This window comes from Saccostrea cucullata, unplaced genomic scaffold, assembly GCF_032062105.1.
Source record: "Saccostrea cucullata isolate Sc308-1 unplaced genomic scaffold, CSIRO_AGI_Scuc_v1 ctg9496, whole genome shotgun sequence".
Taxonomy (NCBI): Eukaryota; Metazoa; Mollusca; class Bivalvia; order Ostreida; family Ostreidae; genus Saccostrea; species Saccostrea cuccullata.
The window spans coordinates 8,172-25,873 of NW_026935297.1; the positions used below are offsets into that span (position 1 = coordinate 8,172).

Here is a 17,702-nt window from a genome sequence, read left to right on the forward strand (position 1 = left end):
AAGTAAATTCACGAGCCGTAACACTTCATGGGCAGTCAACATGGTTCAAGTGTTCAACAACTGGAAATCTCAGCAAAACAGCAACTTGGTGAGTTTAAAACCATTCCCGAAATACTCGTTAGTAAATACCAAGAACTTGTGTACTTTATATATCACATTTTGCACACTGTAATTGAAGCCAGGTGCGCATATGGTTTCCCCTACCCCGAGGACTTTATATCCGATTTGTTCCGATATTCTACGGTACATGAGAGCAAGGTGTTCATTATATGAACTTTTCAGAGGATGCCGGGAAGGAAAATGCTACTATTGAATGTGCGAATTTCTATCATGGGAGATGAAGTTATCCGCTTCGAGAATTATGCTCCGCCTGACAGTGTCGATGTCTTTTTTGTAAAGATTTGTGCATTTTGATTTAAACTGTGTTATCTGTTTTGTTTTGTTTTTCTCTTGTTTTTGTTAGTTCATTAAAACCTAGTTCTAAACGAATTTTTGTCTCATTTGCATAGCTCCTCCTACATCCGGAGTATAACCGTTGGATATCACTAGCTTTATATCACATATGTGATATTTAATATATCACCACACTTATGTTGATATGAGAAATACACCCTTGCGAAGATCAAAGAAAAATTTGTCGGTCATGGGATAACTATTATAATTACATGGACCAACAGTTGCTCAGATAAGAGGTTTCAAAAGAAATGACAATACACACCTCTTGTAGCCTCCTTCTGAGATCAGTGACTTGTTCCTGGGAGTCTTTGAGAGATTTTTCTAGATGAGATCTGTCAAAATATGAACATACAATCAACAAAGTTCTATTAAGGTCACACCATAAAGGTTCTCAAGACTATGCAATTTTTCCAAAAAATTTCATAATACATACATGTACATGAGAAGACCTACTACACATTTTACATTTCTAGATACATGTATTACTGTCCGTCGGATGGAACATAAACGGTCAAAGAAACCTAAGAACTTTCAAAACCTTTCATACAGTATTATAAATGATACAGCCAAAATACGGCTGCAATATTGTTGACCTGGCTTAAAACAACAATAATCAATCAATCAATCAATCAATCACTGTGCAAACATACGGAGGTCCACTGTAGTCATAATGTGCCCTCCTGGCAGAGAAGAGCTCGGTGGAGGGGAGGGTGGAGAAGCCGGTTTTGGAGGGACTGCTGGGAAGTCCACTGTGCATGCTGCCAGAGCTCCGCTGAATACTGGTAAAATCCCCCGACAACTGCTGCTGTAGTCGCTCCGTCTCCTTCCGCTGGGCATCCAGCTGGGTTCTAAAAATAGAAGCAGGGTAGTAGGGGTTAGCGTATTATAAATTGTATAATAAATCCAATGTTTTAAGATGAGTACATGACAGATTTGAGATGATATATTATTAAACAAACTTTACCTAAGATCTGCAATGGTTTTCTGTTCATTGGAAATATCAATCAGGGCAGAGAGTGTAGCTGGTGAGGTCGGTGTGATGGGGGGTCGGGAAACTGGGGTGTACTGAAAACAGAAGTCATCAAGGACATATCAAAACTGCTCGCAGAATCTGCATGATTAATTAGTGTAAAAGAACTAACTGAAATGGATGTTGTCACATCATGTCTCAAATATGCATAAAATTCATTGTAAAACAAACATTATTTGAATTGGCCACAAGACATGTATTAAAATTTAACTAATTTAAAATCACCTTTCTTTTTGTAATGATAGATATTTAAAATTAGTAACTGTCATAATAAATACATCACCTGCTAGGTAGCTTCCCCCAAAATTTGATTAAACATGAATTTTAATCTAAATTTGGAAAGAAATTGCAATAAAAATCTCAGAAAACTCAATTTTTTCTTAAACTATTATAAAATTAATTAGATGTGTAAATCAACACCTAAAAATACTCTAAGGTTTCATTTATTAAAAGTGCAAGTAAACACTTACTCATACTTTCTATATTTATAATAATTCATTCAGTGCAAGGAGAAATATTATAAAAGATATTTAATACAGGTGTAATTTGCATCCTATTTGATACACGTAATGGACAAGGTAATTTAATTAAAACAATTATGCAATTTTATTTATGCAACAGATTTATGTCTGTGCAGTGGCATAACTCATAAGACCAATTGCCTTTTGAACTTGAAACAACTAAGTTTGACCTTAACCTTAAAAGTGTTCGACCTTGATCAATTCCCCTCTATCCTCCCCTTTTTCCCCGATATGAATTCACCATAGTAAGAAAAGATATGGCATTGGATTGATTGTTTAAAAGAGAGAAATTATCTATAACCTCAAATTCACATCTACAGTGCACAGAACTTTTTTACATTGCTTTTTAAGTATTTACTAATCAGCAATATGTGTCAAACTTTTTTATTAAACAGGTATTCAGACTTATGACCTTTCTTTGCCCCCCTATGATTACTATATTTCCTTGTATGTGGTCTGGGGAATATTACCTGTCCTGGATCGGATGACGACTCGATGCCGTTAAATGAGGAAACACCTGAAAAGAAATTGCAGATATGAAATAACTGGGCCACTTTGGTGCCCACTTATCTTTCTATAGCAGTAAAGTGGTCTTATTAAGGTCATTGGCAACGCAGGGTTTCCGGAGAAAAAAGGTTTATACCCAGGTTTTTTTCATTTATAAAAATAGTCATTGAGAGTGATCTCCCGTATGGAATTCTCTAGGCGGTGAAAACCAATAAAGCGTGTGTTACAGATTGAGAGGTAAACAAAAGCACGTGTGTGTGTTTTATATGATATATTCAACTCTACAATATTAAAAGAATAGCAGAGATGAGTTTGTTTACATTGTGCTGAGGGGGCAGACAGTAAACAGGTCGTCATTTAGAATAAGTACATGTATGCTGGGAAGTGCAAAGAAGTGACATAATTATGCTGAAAGTGTTGATAGCTAGGTAGGCCAGATGAGAACGATTCTATAGGTTTTGTGAAGGAGGCATCATTAAAAGTTAATAATAAATTCTTGCAAAAATGTTCAATGACAGTTCCTTTCAAATAAAGTAAATTATAGTATAGAAATAAACAACTAGTCTCTTGGTCATTATGAATAATAATTAGATGTTAAGGGAAGTAACTCAAAATCAAAGAACAGTGCTGGTATTTCTGTGTTTTGTTTCTATAATTGCAATTTGAGTCAAAGTATATATTTTTCACCAGAAATGAAGATTCAACAATGTATTTTATGTGTAAACTTTATGAAATAAATGGGTTTTAGAAAAATCTTATGGTTAAAAATAATATAGGACCACTTAATCAACATTTTACATAGGAAATGCATTGAGAATTGTAAAAACATTGATTTGTCAAAATCTTTAAAGAAAGGCTGGCTTGATGGGTAAAAAGGACCAGAATTGAACATGTTTAGTACCATTAAACCTGTTCAAAAGTTCTTGAAAAATTTTATACAAAATCCAGAAACGTTGCCAATGTCCTTAAACTACACCTGTCACATTTTAAGGAGGACTCTTATGAAGTTTAAACAAAGTTTATTACTTGTCCTACAAATAAAATTATTGTGTAAATTGCAAGATGGAAGGTGAGATAAAAAAATTCCCCTGACATAAATTGCATTGGAAACAGCTGGTAGGTTGAACAATTGCAAGAGGTGGTTGATGTAGAAATGATAATTAATGAGTTTTAAATAAACCATAAAGTAATTCAAAACAATTATTGCTATACGAGGGACGTTCAATAAATAATGTCATCAGCTCCGTGACATACAACATAGAAATCATATGACATTAAGCTTTACTTTTCCTAATTATTGAATCTTTAATGAATTGATAACAGTTTATGTGACCACTTTTCATCGCATAATTTCATTGTGGGAAGCTGGAAAACAAGGGCTACTCGAGACACTGCGGTAAAAATGGATGGTCAAGAATCAATAAATTAGAGTAAAATTGAACGCGTCATTAAAGCTGCTGTAAAACTTGTTAATTTCCCAAAAATACATTAACGGAAATATGTGAAATTTACAACAACTTATGTCTGTTTCATACACACATGAACAGGTGGATTTCAATTAACAAATATTATATAATGGGCATCAAAAATGGGTACCCTCCTTGTGAACAAGGACATGCAACAACTAATATATATTTGCGATAATTCAACAAATTATCACAGATTATCTTTTATTGACTTTAAGTTACATAGCAAATTTGATAGACATCATATCGGGGGTAGGTCACACTGTTTTAAAGAAACATTTGATTGTATTAAAGTTTAATACTCAAATGTCACCCTATATTTATAAATATCAGTGAAAACGAGAGCGTGTAGAAAATCTAAACAATTATATTTAAAAAATCAAATATTGTTCTTATCCACATTTTTCTGAAATTCAAACAGATCATGAAACTTGAATCCATTTTGCGTTAAGCCCTCAAAACAAATTTAGAATAAGATGTACTTGACAAAACTGCAAAGGCCTAAGAAGAGCAAAAATTTGCAAGAACACAAAAACAGTTTTATACGCTATTTTCTTAAATATTAGCGGTCTTGTTGTTCAAATACATATACAGGTAGGCAGTTCAATTTCTGGAGGAGTCTAGTAAGCAAAATATTTGCCAAAAAATCGAAAGGTTTTTGAGAGGAAGGAAACAGAATGAGGAATTCACTACATTAAATTTCTTCCTGACAGCGTCCAAACCCACAGGCCATGAAGAGTAAAGGAGTTTTGGGGTAAACAGAAAGTTAATGTTTTGTCACATCAACAATATTCGCCAGATCTTTCAATCTTTGACTTGTTTCATTTCCCAAACTTAGGAAAACACCTTTCAGAAAGAAAATATCAAGTACAGCAAATCATAGGATCTGCAATTTTCCAGTATACGAAGGGTCATACTCAAAACTGTGTTCTAAAAACAATAAGAAATTGAATAAAAATTTTACGGACATGCCTTTTAATTAAAAGAGAATATTTTAGTTGAATCATTAAGACAAAATCATAGAAAAGCTATATTTGTTTCTTTCCGAGCCCCAATGACATTATTTATTGAACGCCCCTCGTAAAATTCACTACACACATTCATATTTCTTGTATGTTAATAATATAAACATCCGAATGCTATTAATGTCTGGAGGCCATGTTCCAGTCGATTTATTATCAAGTCTGAACACAAGTCTGAGGTTTCTACCTGATCTAAGTGATATGTTTGTGTGTAAAATAATGCTGTTATGTCAATCAAATTCATGTTTTGTGCTATCGGTAATAACAAGTCACTTCCTTTTTTTGTGTACACAAAGCTCGACTCCCCCTAAACCACGGTTATAATCACTAACTCTGTTAATTGGAGTAGATTTTTTAACACAGTTAACCTATCCTTGCTAAGCAGTGGAATAATTTCCTGTTCTAAAAATACACTTCCGGAAAATCCCAGCTTGAGTGGTCAAAGTACAGGTCTTTCCCCCAATTTTTTCTTGTGAAATCTGAAATCTACAGACTTATTCCTGGCAGTATTAATAGAAAAGTAAGTAAAATTGTACTTATATTACTTGTGATTTGATTAACAATACTCATTTAACTTGTGACGTAGTTTGTTGTTGTGTATTGAAATGATGGCAAGGCCTGAATTCAACACATGAATACACACCAGTTAACAATAACAAACAATCTGATCGTCTCAAAACAATTATTTTGATATTTTGATCTTTATCTATCAAAGTGTTAAATCCCAAGGCATTATTACAGAAATCCAGTTTTTAAGTTTCTATTTGAAGTTAGGGAATTTCCTTGAAATTGTCAATGTAGATGACATGGAAAAAACAAAACAGAAATGTTGATTAGTCTCTTGCACTAATTACGTCTGCTTGATCGCAACAAATTAGATTCATTCGAAAGCCTCTTTTGCATGAATGATACATGTCTGTGGTAAGAACATTATGCAACTTCATGAATAAACATGGCTTTTGTTTTTTTTTTTTTTTACAAACATCTTTATCTATCATTCCCTACTCAGAGCAGAGACAGCCATTTTAAATGTAACACTTCAGGTGGATGACTGATTTTTTTAATCGGTAAGGGGTAAATTAAAATGGCTCTAAATAAATCATTGTTTGAAAATATCTGTTCTTCCACAAAAGGTATTTAATTATTTATTTTGTATTTTAGGTAAAGCTGTTCCCCTCAATCATTATAATGAAGGCAGAGGATGAAAATGGTGTTAAGAAGAAAACTACCATGACTACCAGCGTTTCGGAGAAGTGTGATGAAAATGAAGAAGAACAGGAACCAGTCCATACCATTATGGACAGTAAGGAGCAAGGACATTCTAAGGGACCCACTCCTGATGGCATGGGATCAAAGTCAAGGGATCAAGCTGTACACACTAAAGCTGACAGCACGGAGCAAGGACATTCTAAGGGATCGACTCCTGATGGGAAGGGATCGCAGTCAAGGGATCAAGCTGTACACACCAAAACTGACAGCTCGGGACAAGAACATTCTAAGGGATTCACTCCTGATAGCAAGGGATCACAGTCAAGGGATCAAGCTGTACACACCAAAACTGACAGCACGGAGCAAGGACATTCTAAGGAATCTACTCAAGATGATAAGGGATCACAGACAAGGGATCAAGCTAAGGAAGATACGAGTACACAGCAAGTCAAGGACACGATCAAAGAAAGAAGCCTTACAATGAACAATGTGAAATGCTTAGAGAAAGAAAGCAAATCTTCATTAAAATGTGATAAAAAAATCGAGTCTACCCAATCTGGGACGAAAGCTCCTATTACACAAGGAAACAGAAAGAAACTGATAAATGGAGGTTCTCACGTTACTGCAGAAAAAAATAGCAAATCAGAAAGTGGTCGTAATCATTCAAACTCGCAAAAGGAAAAGACCTGTGATCCAAATACTCAGAAAATGTGCAAACCTTGCTCAGATTCTGACATTGATTCAATCCAAAGTTTGAAAAGTAAAATCGACTCTGCAAAGGCAAGTGGAAAAAGTATTAATGCTCTGCTGTACGAGATAGACAAAGACAGTGAGCCCACAGACAACAAGGAGGAAAATAAAGTCTCCAGCATAGAATACACACAGGTTTCATTCAGTGTACAAGGTGATGAACTCAGCCTCAAGCTAGAAGAGCTGACAGTTTCTGATGGGAGGGTGAATAACAAACAGGTCAGTGAAAATGACCTTAAAACAGAGGTCATTTCTGACCCTGGTGAAGATACTAGCTATCTAGCTACTAAAGGACCAATGTCACACCCAAAACACACCCAAGTGTACGAGCCTTACCCTCGACCCAATCAGACCTATCAACAAATACCCCAACTAGTGCCTAATGAAGGGGACTTCTTTGAGGCCGAATTTCAAGTTGACAAATTTTATGATGAAGATGATTTGCTCAAGGCCCTCAATGAAATAGCTCCGGAGACAAATTTAAACACAAGTCCAGAACATTTTCCTGAACCTGTTGAGCTCCTTCCCTGTGAAGAAACCATGCCATTGCCAAATCCTTGCCCCATGGGAGTAAATAATCCACATTACTTGATTCCAGTCCAGGGTGTAACTTCACCTCAGAACTCAAGATCTACAATACAAACTTCCCACCAGTCTGTAGAATTTGGTTTCATGCCTTGTCCTGACCCTCAACAGAGGTCAACTAGTGCAGACACTATCAAACAGACACCATCCATGTCAGTTTCATATGAGCCCCGTCCAAACTCCTATCCCTCCATGCATATTAAGGAAAGCCTAGAAGACCTGTTCAACGATGCCAGTGACATCATTGTCAATGATCTACGCCAATCTAACCAGCAAAAATCTGCTCAGAAAACTAATGCAAACTATCCTGCACAATTATCAGGTGAGAACCCAATGCATCACGTAAAGTTAAATCAACCTGCACATCCATTTTCTAATCTACCAGTTTCAAGATCTCAACCATCACAAAACCAAGGAATGGTTCAACAAGATGCACTTAGAAATCAAAATCCCACTCGAGTAATAGCAGCTAAACCCCAAAACGTCCTCCAAAGTCCTGCAAAAGCATTTCAACCAAAAAGACAGAGTCCATCTCAAAGAGCCAGTAATGGTAATCTGCCACATATTCTGCAAGAAATTGCTGACAAGAAAATGCCAGTCTCAAAGACATCACCACCAGTACAAACCTCTGTGATGGGAAATAATTATTCTGGTGCACAAATTCAATTCCAACAATCCAGTCAAATGGAAACACAGTTTATCAGCCATCATTCACCAGGAGTTCATCCAACTCAACCACAAATTCATCCATCTCATCCACAAATTCATCCAGCTCAGCCACAACTTCATCCAGCTCAGCCACAAGCTCATCGTAATCGGCAGCAAGCTCATCCACAAATTCATCCAGCTCAACCACAAGTCTGTGATTATCAGAACCCTGTTCTTGTCCCAAGACAAACACTGAAAGCATCCCCTGGTGGAGAGTGCATGAATGGCATAAGGCCACGCACCACAAACTCAAATCACAGAGGAGCAAACCCACAACACATGATTGAGCTTACCAAATCTAACCCAAATCCACGTCCCCAAATGGTGAGACCAAACAATAACCAATCCTGTACAGTGGTTCAAGGAAAAGATTACTCTACTTCCCAAAACATGGGGAATTCCTCTCTTCCACATAGCTACAGTCCCTATCCTTCAGCTTTTCCAACCATGGCAAGTCAACAAATGGCACCCTGTGTCACATCCCAACCAATGAGTAATGGACAAGGAATGACACAGCAACCTGTATCATTGGGAACCAACCCTTTCATACAACATTTCCCCAATGGTCAAAACATGCAGAGCCATCCCTATCCTTTCCAAGATGGATTACATATGCCTATGTCTGAAAACTTAAACAATTCTGCTCAGTGTATTCAAGGTATGCCACCTCAAAATGGACAGTGTATGCAACAGCCTGTTCAAGTAATCATCTACCATTCTTCCCCAATTGACAATTCCAAGCCACGGTTCAGGAAAATCCTTCCTAAGCCTCCGGCCTCTGCTGAAAGTGGGAAATGATGGAATAATTGTTTCTGGGTTCAATATATAGAAATGGAACATTCCTGTAATTGGAACTTACTTGAATTGTTGTAAAATGTTTTTCAGTTGTCATGAATTTTTTTTCAAAATATGCCATGATTAGTTAACAAAGCAAAACCAAATATATGTAATCTTGTTACACTTGTAAATATGTAAATAAAAATGTATTTGATTGTCAATATTTTTTTTATTTTACTCATTTCCTTTCTCTGTTTATAAATGTCAGAAACTATCTAGCAAAGGTAGAAATTTTTCCCAAGTGAAAGTTACATGCGAAATATCACAGGTAGTTTAAATTTTTTGAAAGTTTGCCTTAATCTTAAAATGATGTAACCTTACCATTTTATTAACCAAATACTCAACACTTTGCAACAATTTTTCATTCAAAATGTAACACAGAGTAATTGTGTTCAAAGCTTTCAACACCTGCGAGATTGAACAAGTATATACTCAATAAAAGTTTGCAAGATTTCACTTTTTTTCCATTCAATAATATGAAGAGCAACCATGGAAACCTGATACAAAGTATTTCTTACAGTGCAACGACTTTATTTGAACAAAAGAAAGGCGTTAAAGTATGAAAGAAAGAGACACTAATTCTAACATTATTAAAAGAAAAGTAAATTTCTCCCACCACTTGTGATTTGTTAGAAAAATATTTTCTTCCAACTTGAAGCCCTGTAAGTGTGTAGCTTGTACATGTACTGCCAAATGGCAATTTAAGAAGCTAGTGCAAATATAGGCCTTGTCATCAATGTTTACTCCGACTTAATCTAAGTAATAAGAAAAGCCAATTTAACAATAAAGACTGCTGATCGCAATCAATCAATTTCAAGATCTCACAGGTCTGTTTTACTATAGGTATAACTAAATCCCCCTGTGTGCAGGACGTGGGGTAACTCAGTATAGACACTCTGTATTCACTAAGCTTCATCTGAGGACCACATGACATCTTCCACATAAAGGCTTATTTGTTTTCCATTCACCACTGGGCATCGTGACAACCCTATACCATCAACATCAAAGAGGATCAATTTTTTATCCTAATGCCCAATATGTCAATGACAACCCTACCAAAATCGATGGCTGTCTAATCCTGCCTCATGTCATCAATTGCAAGCAATCAATGACCTGGTGACCCCACTTCACCCCCCCCCTTCCCCCAAACCTACCCCCAGGCACTACCAAGACTGACCTGAAGCAACTTGCTGACCATAAGGCCAGTAAAAATTAATCTTTAGATTCTCATCCTAATTTGCAAAAAAATCGGGGCGGGTGGGCGGATTTTATTTTTTATAATTGTTAATTTATATATAGGCCTAAGTATCAACAAAACAATGGACGCCCCGTACACATTTTGTTTCATAACCTTAATGCAAATATGAATAGATTTAATTCTTTTCATATTCTTTTAAATATTTAAAGAAAATTTTTGCTTTAAATGTTAAATATTCATTGTTAATTACCAAATTATCAAGTACACATATACGGCACACCCTGAACAAAATGAGGTGGGGATACCAATAAATTGTGTATGCGTGACTTCTTATTTTGCAAAATCTATATAAATGTTCTAAAAATTATTCTACTGAAAAATCTAGGCCTTCTCTTAAGTCTGTCTACGATGTTGTAGATTTTTTTTTATTTCAAAGCAAAGTCATACAGCTGGAGATCGTTATTATAATATATAACTTGACCAGGTGTCATTTTCCTCGTCTACTTTTACTTAGTTACAATCTCTCTACTTGCTCCTGCCAGTGATGGTATCTATATGTGTTTATGCTATTTTTTCTTCTCTGCCTTTACTGACAAATTATCTTTTCTTTACACATTTAAACTGCTTATATTGCCGATTTTTCTCCATTCTTCACATGGCGTTTTTGCTATAAATAGTGACACGCGACTTTTAATACAGACGGGAGATAACTCTTAAACTTTTATCCAAATTCTTACTGAATAAAAATACATGAAAATACCCAAAAATCAAAATAAAAAACATCGGGGCGGGACATTTTGAGAGGGGCGGGCGGGGATGAGAATCTAAAGATTAATTTTATATGGCCTAAGCGCCAAGTTTTTATAAGTCTACATAAACCAATCAAGCCGTGTTTAGATATGATCATTCAGCAAACATAAACATGGTGTGAAGTACCATTGTGACCACTGAAGTTGTCAAATATTGAGTGCTTCTGTTAAAGTATACAAATATGGCCTGCATATTTCTACTACAAAGTGTATATACAAATAATATACTGTCCCTCTGAAAATTGCAATTTAAATGTCTAAAACCTAGAAGCACTGTCTTGCTAAGTCCTTTTCTATTGAAGTTTAATACCTTAGATTTTTATGTATTGAGGCCTAATGATCCTTTTGTAAGCAAAGATCACATGAGATTTTTAGCTTAATCCCTCCTGTCTCTAATATTGTCTGGCAATATACTTTCAAAATGGTTCCTAACATATTGTCAAGAGCACTCTTACCAATAACTATTTCCTCATATATCTGCATTAGATTCAGTTTTACAGTTCTCTTATTTCTCTGCTTTTACTCTCAGACACCAACTAAAAAATTATAGACAATTTTTAATGGTAAATTTCTACTAATAAAAATTAAGACTTGAATTTCTTACATCCCTCAAATACTACCAGATTCCTTAAATTCTGATGGCCAATTCTGAAATTTTGAAAACTACAGGTACTATTTTTGTAATGTCTGAGGTTGACAATTCAAAATGATTACTCAGTCTTTCATCGAAATGCTGACTACCACGATAAAATTTTACATGCATTATACATTTTCATTCTGAGTTTGATTTTCCCCTTCTTTAAGGTCAAGATCTAGTAAATGTCCTTAGACTAACTTTTTGGTGCTAGATCCATTATGACGTCATAATCACTTTCAACTTTTTTTTTCCCGTACTTTACGGCTCTAATAGAATTATGTAGAAAATAAAGTATTTTCATGGAATTCAATTTGAAATCACCTGAAAAGTAGTCCGGATACCTATATTAAATTTAACATTATTTAAAAGAAGAGACCAAGAACATACAAATTACCGTTTTCCGAAAGACTGTAGGCAATCTGGATACATTTTGTTTGTGTGATTTGGAAAAAACTCCCATATTCATGACTAATTTTCTTAATTTTTCATTGAAAATGACAGTTCAAAATATGGTTTTTCATCTTATTTTCCTACAAATTATGCCCCGAAACACCTTTTTTGACCAAGCTAAAGTTATAAAGCATCATTAAAGGAATTCATTTCTTGAATTTGATAAATCTGTAGGCACCCTTCATTTACTAGATCTTGACCTTAACAAGTTTTATCATTGTATTACAAGAATAATTAAAGGATTTGACTAAAAGGTAATTTAAAGCAAATGCTCCATAATGTATACACGCAGAGATAATTTTGCCCTTTCACACTTCTAAACAATTTTGTCCAAAACAAATTTTGCCTTGACATGTCTGATGGTTAAATTTAAGAGAAAATGCTCTCTGTTTCCCACTTTAAATGTGCCCACTTGTGATGTGGGCATTATATGCAACAACAAAATGATTTGAAAATTTCCTTTCTTTTTCAGCAAAGTACATAAAAGACTGAAAGTGAAAGTTGTAAAAAGTCACCAAATTGTGATTTTTCAAAAAAAGTTGACCATCTAGGTTAGTGTAGAAATTATTAAAGAGTTTATTTTTTCAATGCCTAAGACCTCTAAAATTGCCACATTGCGCCCAATGCAGTATATATAACTATATATAGGTGAAAATGAATCGGTACAGATGAATTATTTTTGGTAAAAAATTACAATGTTTAGATTGGTAGTATGTTTCTTTTGATGTTCTATAAACAGTTTTAGTCAAATATCCATGCACATCTTGTATGTACAAGCGAGCCATGTGTCATTCTTCAGCATCATACATTGCTTTAATACAAAATCAGAAAACTGTGAGATCATTGGAGCTTTTTTCTCTCTAATTATTGTCATAAAAGCACACTTTCAGACCCATAGGGATTAGAGATAACATTAATTTTGTATTAAAATCACAATATTTCGGAAAAGTGTTGTAGCAAATTTGACCTAATGCAATTAGAAAGTTGTGCAAAGTCATGCACACTCGAATTTGACTCGAGCTCATTGAAAATTATCAAATTCTGTATGATTATGAATTTTTGATGTTTTACCATGCATAGATTATGTGAATTATTACACCCATGAAGGGAAAGAACATGATCATAGAAACCACTGTGATTCTTTATACCTCAAATTAGTTTATGAATTTCATTTATTTACCGCCGGTAATGTAAAAAAAATTAAATCCCTCAAATATGTCTGCAGTTACACCCCACCCACCCCCCTCCCCAATAAAGAGTAAACTGAAGTTATTTTTTCTGCAAATTGACTGGAGAATAACGATGATTTGCAATGATTAATAAAATCCTTAGTAATGTTTGATTTCATAAAATATACTTCGATATATATGTTTTTCAAAATTGATTTTCTGAGCCTAATATTAATAACAGTGCAGAGACATTATGACATTTATCTTATATTTTCTAAATTTCCAAAATCTACTACTTTACAGGAAATTTGGTTTCAAATCCTTGTCATATTTGATGATATTTTCATTATTATTAAAGTGATCAATAATAATTTGATGCAGCAGGTTAGAACAATCAGAAAATCGGAGATTTAAATCTACAGGACATGTCTGTTCACGACTCCTCGGTTCCTTACCCAGATTCACTAAGTTAGATGTCCTAAGCTTCTGCCCCTCCACCTCTAGCTGTCGTATCTGGTCCAACAGTTCAGAAGCAGACGACTTCTTCATCACTGCTGTCTTCACTGACCGCAGGGGACTAGCGTGTCCAACCGTCAACCCTGTTACAGGTGTTCCAATGAAAGACGCACCACCACTTGCCATTCTTTTCACATTTTTCTATAAATATACAATTTCTGTCGTTATTCAGTAGCGATAATTGAGGAACCGAACCAGTTGCATATTTTCTCTCCATTTGATACCAACCTAGCCTGTTATTTATGGAAACGGTTAGTGTTGACACTTTCTTCGGTCACCACATTTTGTTTTGTTTTCATATACAGCGGGAAATCGGTACTGCGCATGCTCGGTTCAAGAATGACGAACGATAAATCATACCGTGAGAAACGAGAAAAAATGAGTTAGCTCCCATAGACCTCTCGAAAATATTGAAACATTACATGTGCGTGTCCATGGTGTCAGATGCGGCTGTTAACGATCTCAACATTATTTTTTTTTAAATTATGTATCGTTATATACATTTTCATAGATACCCCAAAATAACCATAATGAAATTCAGCTACTAATCATGCTAATGAATTTATAACCTTTTAAGAAAGGCCTAAACATGCTAAATGAATTAAAGCTATTTTTAGGGGGTTAAATTTTTTTGCTAATTTATGCATTCAACTAATTTTTTAAAGTTTCCAATATTCCATTTGGAAATCCTAGATCAGCACCTCTGATTACCCATACCATTGAAATCAACGTGTCATTCTGACAAGAGGATGCTTACTCCTCCTATAGGCATTTGATCCAAACTCCAGTATATTCAAGATTAAATTGTACGTACTTAAAATCTCATCTAAAGCTTGACAGTATATTCAAAATAAAGGGTTGTGTTTTTCTTTTAATTTGGAAATTGAAATTGTTTTAAGAGTTTCAGTAGTTAAACGAATGCGTTAACTACATCTCTTCAAACTGGTTGAGGGTCGGAGTACCCCCCCCCCCCCCGTGTTGACCCCGGACCACTGACTTTGCGAGGATATCAAGAACGTTCTGTCTGTCAGTGTACATGTAGCCCAGAATCTCTCTCTCTCTCTCTCCCCCCCCCCTCTCTCTGTCTGACATGAAGTCATGACCCTCTTCTTTTTGCGCGCTTCACGACTCACGACAACAATGTTATCAAAATTCATTGAAATCCCTTTTAAATATCCAGAGAAATCACGTAAACTATAGGAAGCAGAAAACACGGATAGTAGCAATTATTAAGTGGCACTCGAAGAGACAGATGCATACATTGTACTGATTTGCACTCAATATCTGTTAACCGTATTTTCCTGTGAGTTCAACCCATATTTTTTGACAAAAACAATCAGAAAATAAAGGCAACTGTTGTGCAGGAAAATAAAAAAAAGATTCGTAAGTTTCCTGTTTGTTATGATGCTCGATCATGCATGACCTTTATATTCTTTCTTTTTTTCAGAGAGAGAGAGAGAGGGAGAGAGAGAGAGAGTTTATAGTGCTAGATGACAACAGAATCTTAGATATATTATATCACATTCAGTGGTAATATTTAATACACTCAAGTTTTTTAAAAAGGTATTTTTCTTCTCAAAGGGCTTAAGTCCTATTTATCAAGTAAAAAAAAAATATTGAGAGAGGACGGTCTATACTGATTGGAAAACATTCACAAAAGTACCACGTAAATTCTTCTATTTCAGTGGCGGATCCAGAGGGGGGATGTTATAGGAGTTGCATTCCCCCCTTGGATATGCTAAGAAGAGAAAGAAAGAAGTCAGTTCCAAATTTTTGTTGTGTTTTCACTATGGAAAATGTTCAGTGAAAGGCTAATGAGTTATACTGAAATAAGTTCGGTTGGGGAAATAAAATGGACCACCTCCACCACTTTACAAAATAAGATTTTCGCCTTTTTCGGGTTAGGATATTCATTTTCCTTTCTTTGTGAAAAACTTTCAGGTAATCTAATTATTTTTCCCAAACTGACCCCCCCCCCCCCGGCCTCCAGCTTAAAAACGATACTACATCCCTGTATCCATATTAAATTGTTAAATTTAACAACTTTTTCTTCACTCCTCCTTTAAAAAGAATTCTAGATCCACGCCTATATATAATACATAGAGCTCTCAAGTTGAATTTATTTTAACATAATTCCAAGAAAACTCTTTTCCCGTAGCAGTGGTCCCTTTTTTTGGTAGCTTTACATTAAAAATTCTCACGACTCCAATGTGTACTTTAGTTAGGACTTATTTAGAAAGTTCATGTGTCTGTTTCGAAGTCTTAATCAACTGAGATGAGCTTGCTTCTGCAAATACATACATGTATTTTAAGAAGTACATGTTTAAACGTAGAGCAGATTTTGGATCGGAAACCCTTGCCTAGCGAAGTTGAGGATATATCAGTTGAGACAACATTCGGCTAAAAGTTCATCTAGATATCTTTTCTGTCAGCGAGCCAAACCGCAGTATCTGTATATCATTTTATGATTAAACTGTAACAATATCCTATTTATTTTCGAGAAATATTGGCGAATATATTATATGCGGAGGTTAAAAGAAAAAAACAGGGGGGGGGGGGGGGGTGGCGAAGATATCCTTGCCTCTAAATTGATGATGGGAACAGTAGCCCCCTAGGAATTTGAACTCACCGCTGAAGTTTCTTCATTTTATAAATTGTTGATACAACAATATTTACATTTCCAATGTCTTTGTTCGAGATAAAATTACAAATAGTTATTAAATGTATTTTATTTCTCACGCAAATTATCAGGCAATCCAATCGATTGATCACATCATGAAATCGAAAAAATTGGACAGTTATTCCTCATAGGCGTCAGAACCGGGGGGGGGGGTATTTTTTTCCAAATATATATACTTAGCATAGGCATTGAACATTGTTTCGTAGGTTTAGCCCCGCCCCCCCCCCACTTTTCACAGACACGTCGCAGTATTGGTTAAAAATGGGGAAAGTTGTGGTGTTTGGAAAAAAATTTGGTACTGAAGTTCGAACCTACCCCCCCCCCCCCCAACGAAATAGGATTTTCGTGTTTGAGATTTCCCTTATTTCTTTTTTTTTTTTTTGCTTGTCAGGTTTTTTTGAGGGTATAATTTTTTTTTACACTTAGCCCCCTCCACCCCCCCCTCACTTCCAATTTGCTTCCGACGCCAATGTTCCTTAAATAAAATGTAAGACAATGCATATGGGTAATATACGAAAGCCCATTGAGCTCATATTGGTAGGTTAAAAAAAATTATTTTTTCGCGTTATAACGCCAAACTTTCGCGAATAAACGCGTAACTTTCGCGTTATAACACGAAACTTTCGCGAATAAACGCGTAACTTTCGCGATATAACGCGAAACTTTCGCGTTATTTCGCGAAATAATATGCATATATAATAATGTTACTCAGGAACCTTGATCTTGACTGACAGATAAGAACATGAAAACAGACGGGAACTCTCAGCAACTCTCAGTGGCCTAATGTCATTGAAAATGATGCAAATGATACATATCTAGAGTATAAAGAAATTGTAAACCTTTATGATGTTCAAAAGTCTACCTCTCTGAAACCATCCTTATCAATCTATACAAATATTTTTCACTCCAAGTCCTATTTTTGTAAAAAAAATTTACTAGAATTTTGATTCATTTTATGCATTAAAACATAACCCAAATAGTTATTTTCAAATTATTTGACAAAAGTTTGTTTGTATCATCTGTCCTTACGGTATATACGGCAGAGTTTGTACACTTTGAATTAATTGTCAATATTTTCCCGATATCGTATTTCTACAGTGAATCCAAAGGGGACAAATGAAAATCTACTTTCCAATTTTCACAATTCTGAGA

At 35.2% G+C, this 17,702-nt stretch overlaps 2 protein-coding genes across 3 annotated transcripts; one reads left to right on the forward strand and one right to left on the reverse strand.

Moving 5' to 3' along the window:
- Window positions 1–661: 661 nt before the first annotated feature.
- LOC134242457 (uncharacterized) lies at window positions 662–14,192 on the reverse strand. The gene is made up of 6 exons (XM_062724543.1): window positions 14,099–14,192; window positions 13,810–14,011; window positions 2,478–2,524; window positions 1,421–1,521; window positions 1,107–1,304; window positions 662–788 (listed from the first exon to the last, which is right to left on the reverse strand). The coding sequence occupies exons 2-6, from the start codon at window positions 13,994–13,996 to the stop codon at window positions 662–664; spliced, it is 660 nt and encodes a 219-aa protein (XP_062580527.1). The 5' UTR covers window positions 13,997–14,011; window positions 14,099–14,192.
- On the forward strand, window positions 5,250–9,252 carry LOC134242451 (uncharacterized). Of its 2 annotated transcripts, none has more exons than XM_062724534.1 (2): window positions 5,250–5,522; window positions 6,164–9,252. In XM_062724534.1, the coding sequence occupies exon 2, from the start codon at window positions 6,191–6,193 to the stop codon at window positions 9,050–9,052; it is 2,862 nt and encodes a 953-aa protein (XP_062580518.1). In that variant the 5' UTR covers window positions 5,250–5,522; window positions 6,164–6,190; the 3' UTR covers window positions 9,053–9,252. The 2 variants fall into 2 exon arrangements, with proteins under 2 accessions (XP_062580518.1, XP_062580519.1); XM_062724535.1 differs by lacking the exon at window positions 5,250–5,522 and adding an exon at window positions 5,972–6,069.
- Window positions 14,193–17,702: the final 3,510 nt, after the last annotated feature.

Coding starts and splice junctions, on each gene's coding strand:
- LOC134242451 (XM_062724534.1), top strand. CDS start 6,191: ATGAAGGCAGAGGATGAAAATGGTGTTAAGAAGAAAACTACCATGACT.
- LOC134242457 (XM_062724543.1), bottom strand. CDS start 13,996: ATGGCAAGTGGTGGTGCGTCTTTCATTGGAACACCTGTAACAGGGTTG. Junction 1,522..2,477: donor CGTCATCCGATCCAGGACAG/GTAATATTCCCC, acceptor TTCTGTTTTCAG/TACACCCCAGTTTCCCGACC. Junction 789..1,106: donor TATGACTACAGTGGACCTCC/GTATGTTTGCAC, acceptor ATATTTTGACAG/ATCTCATCTAGAAAAATCTC.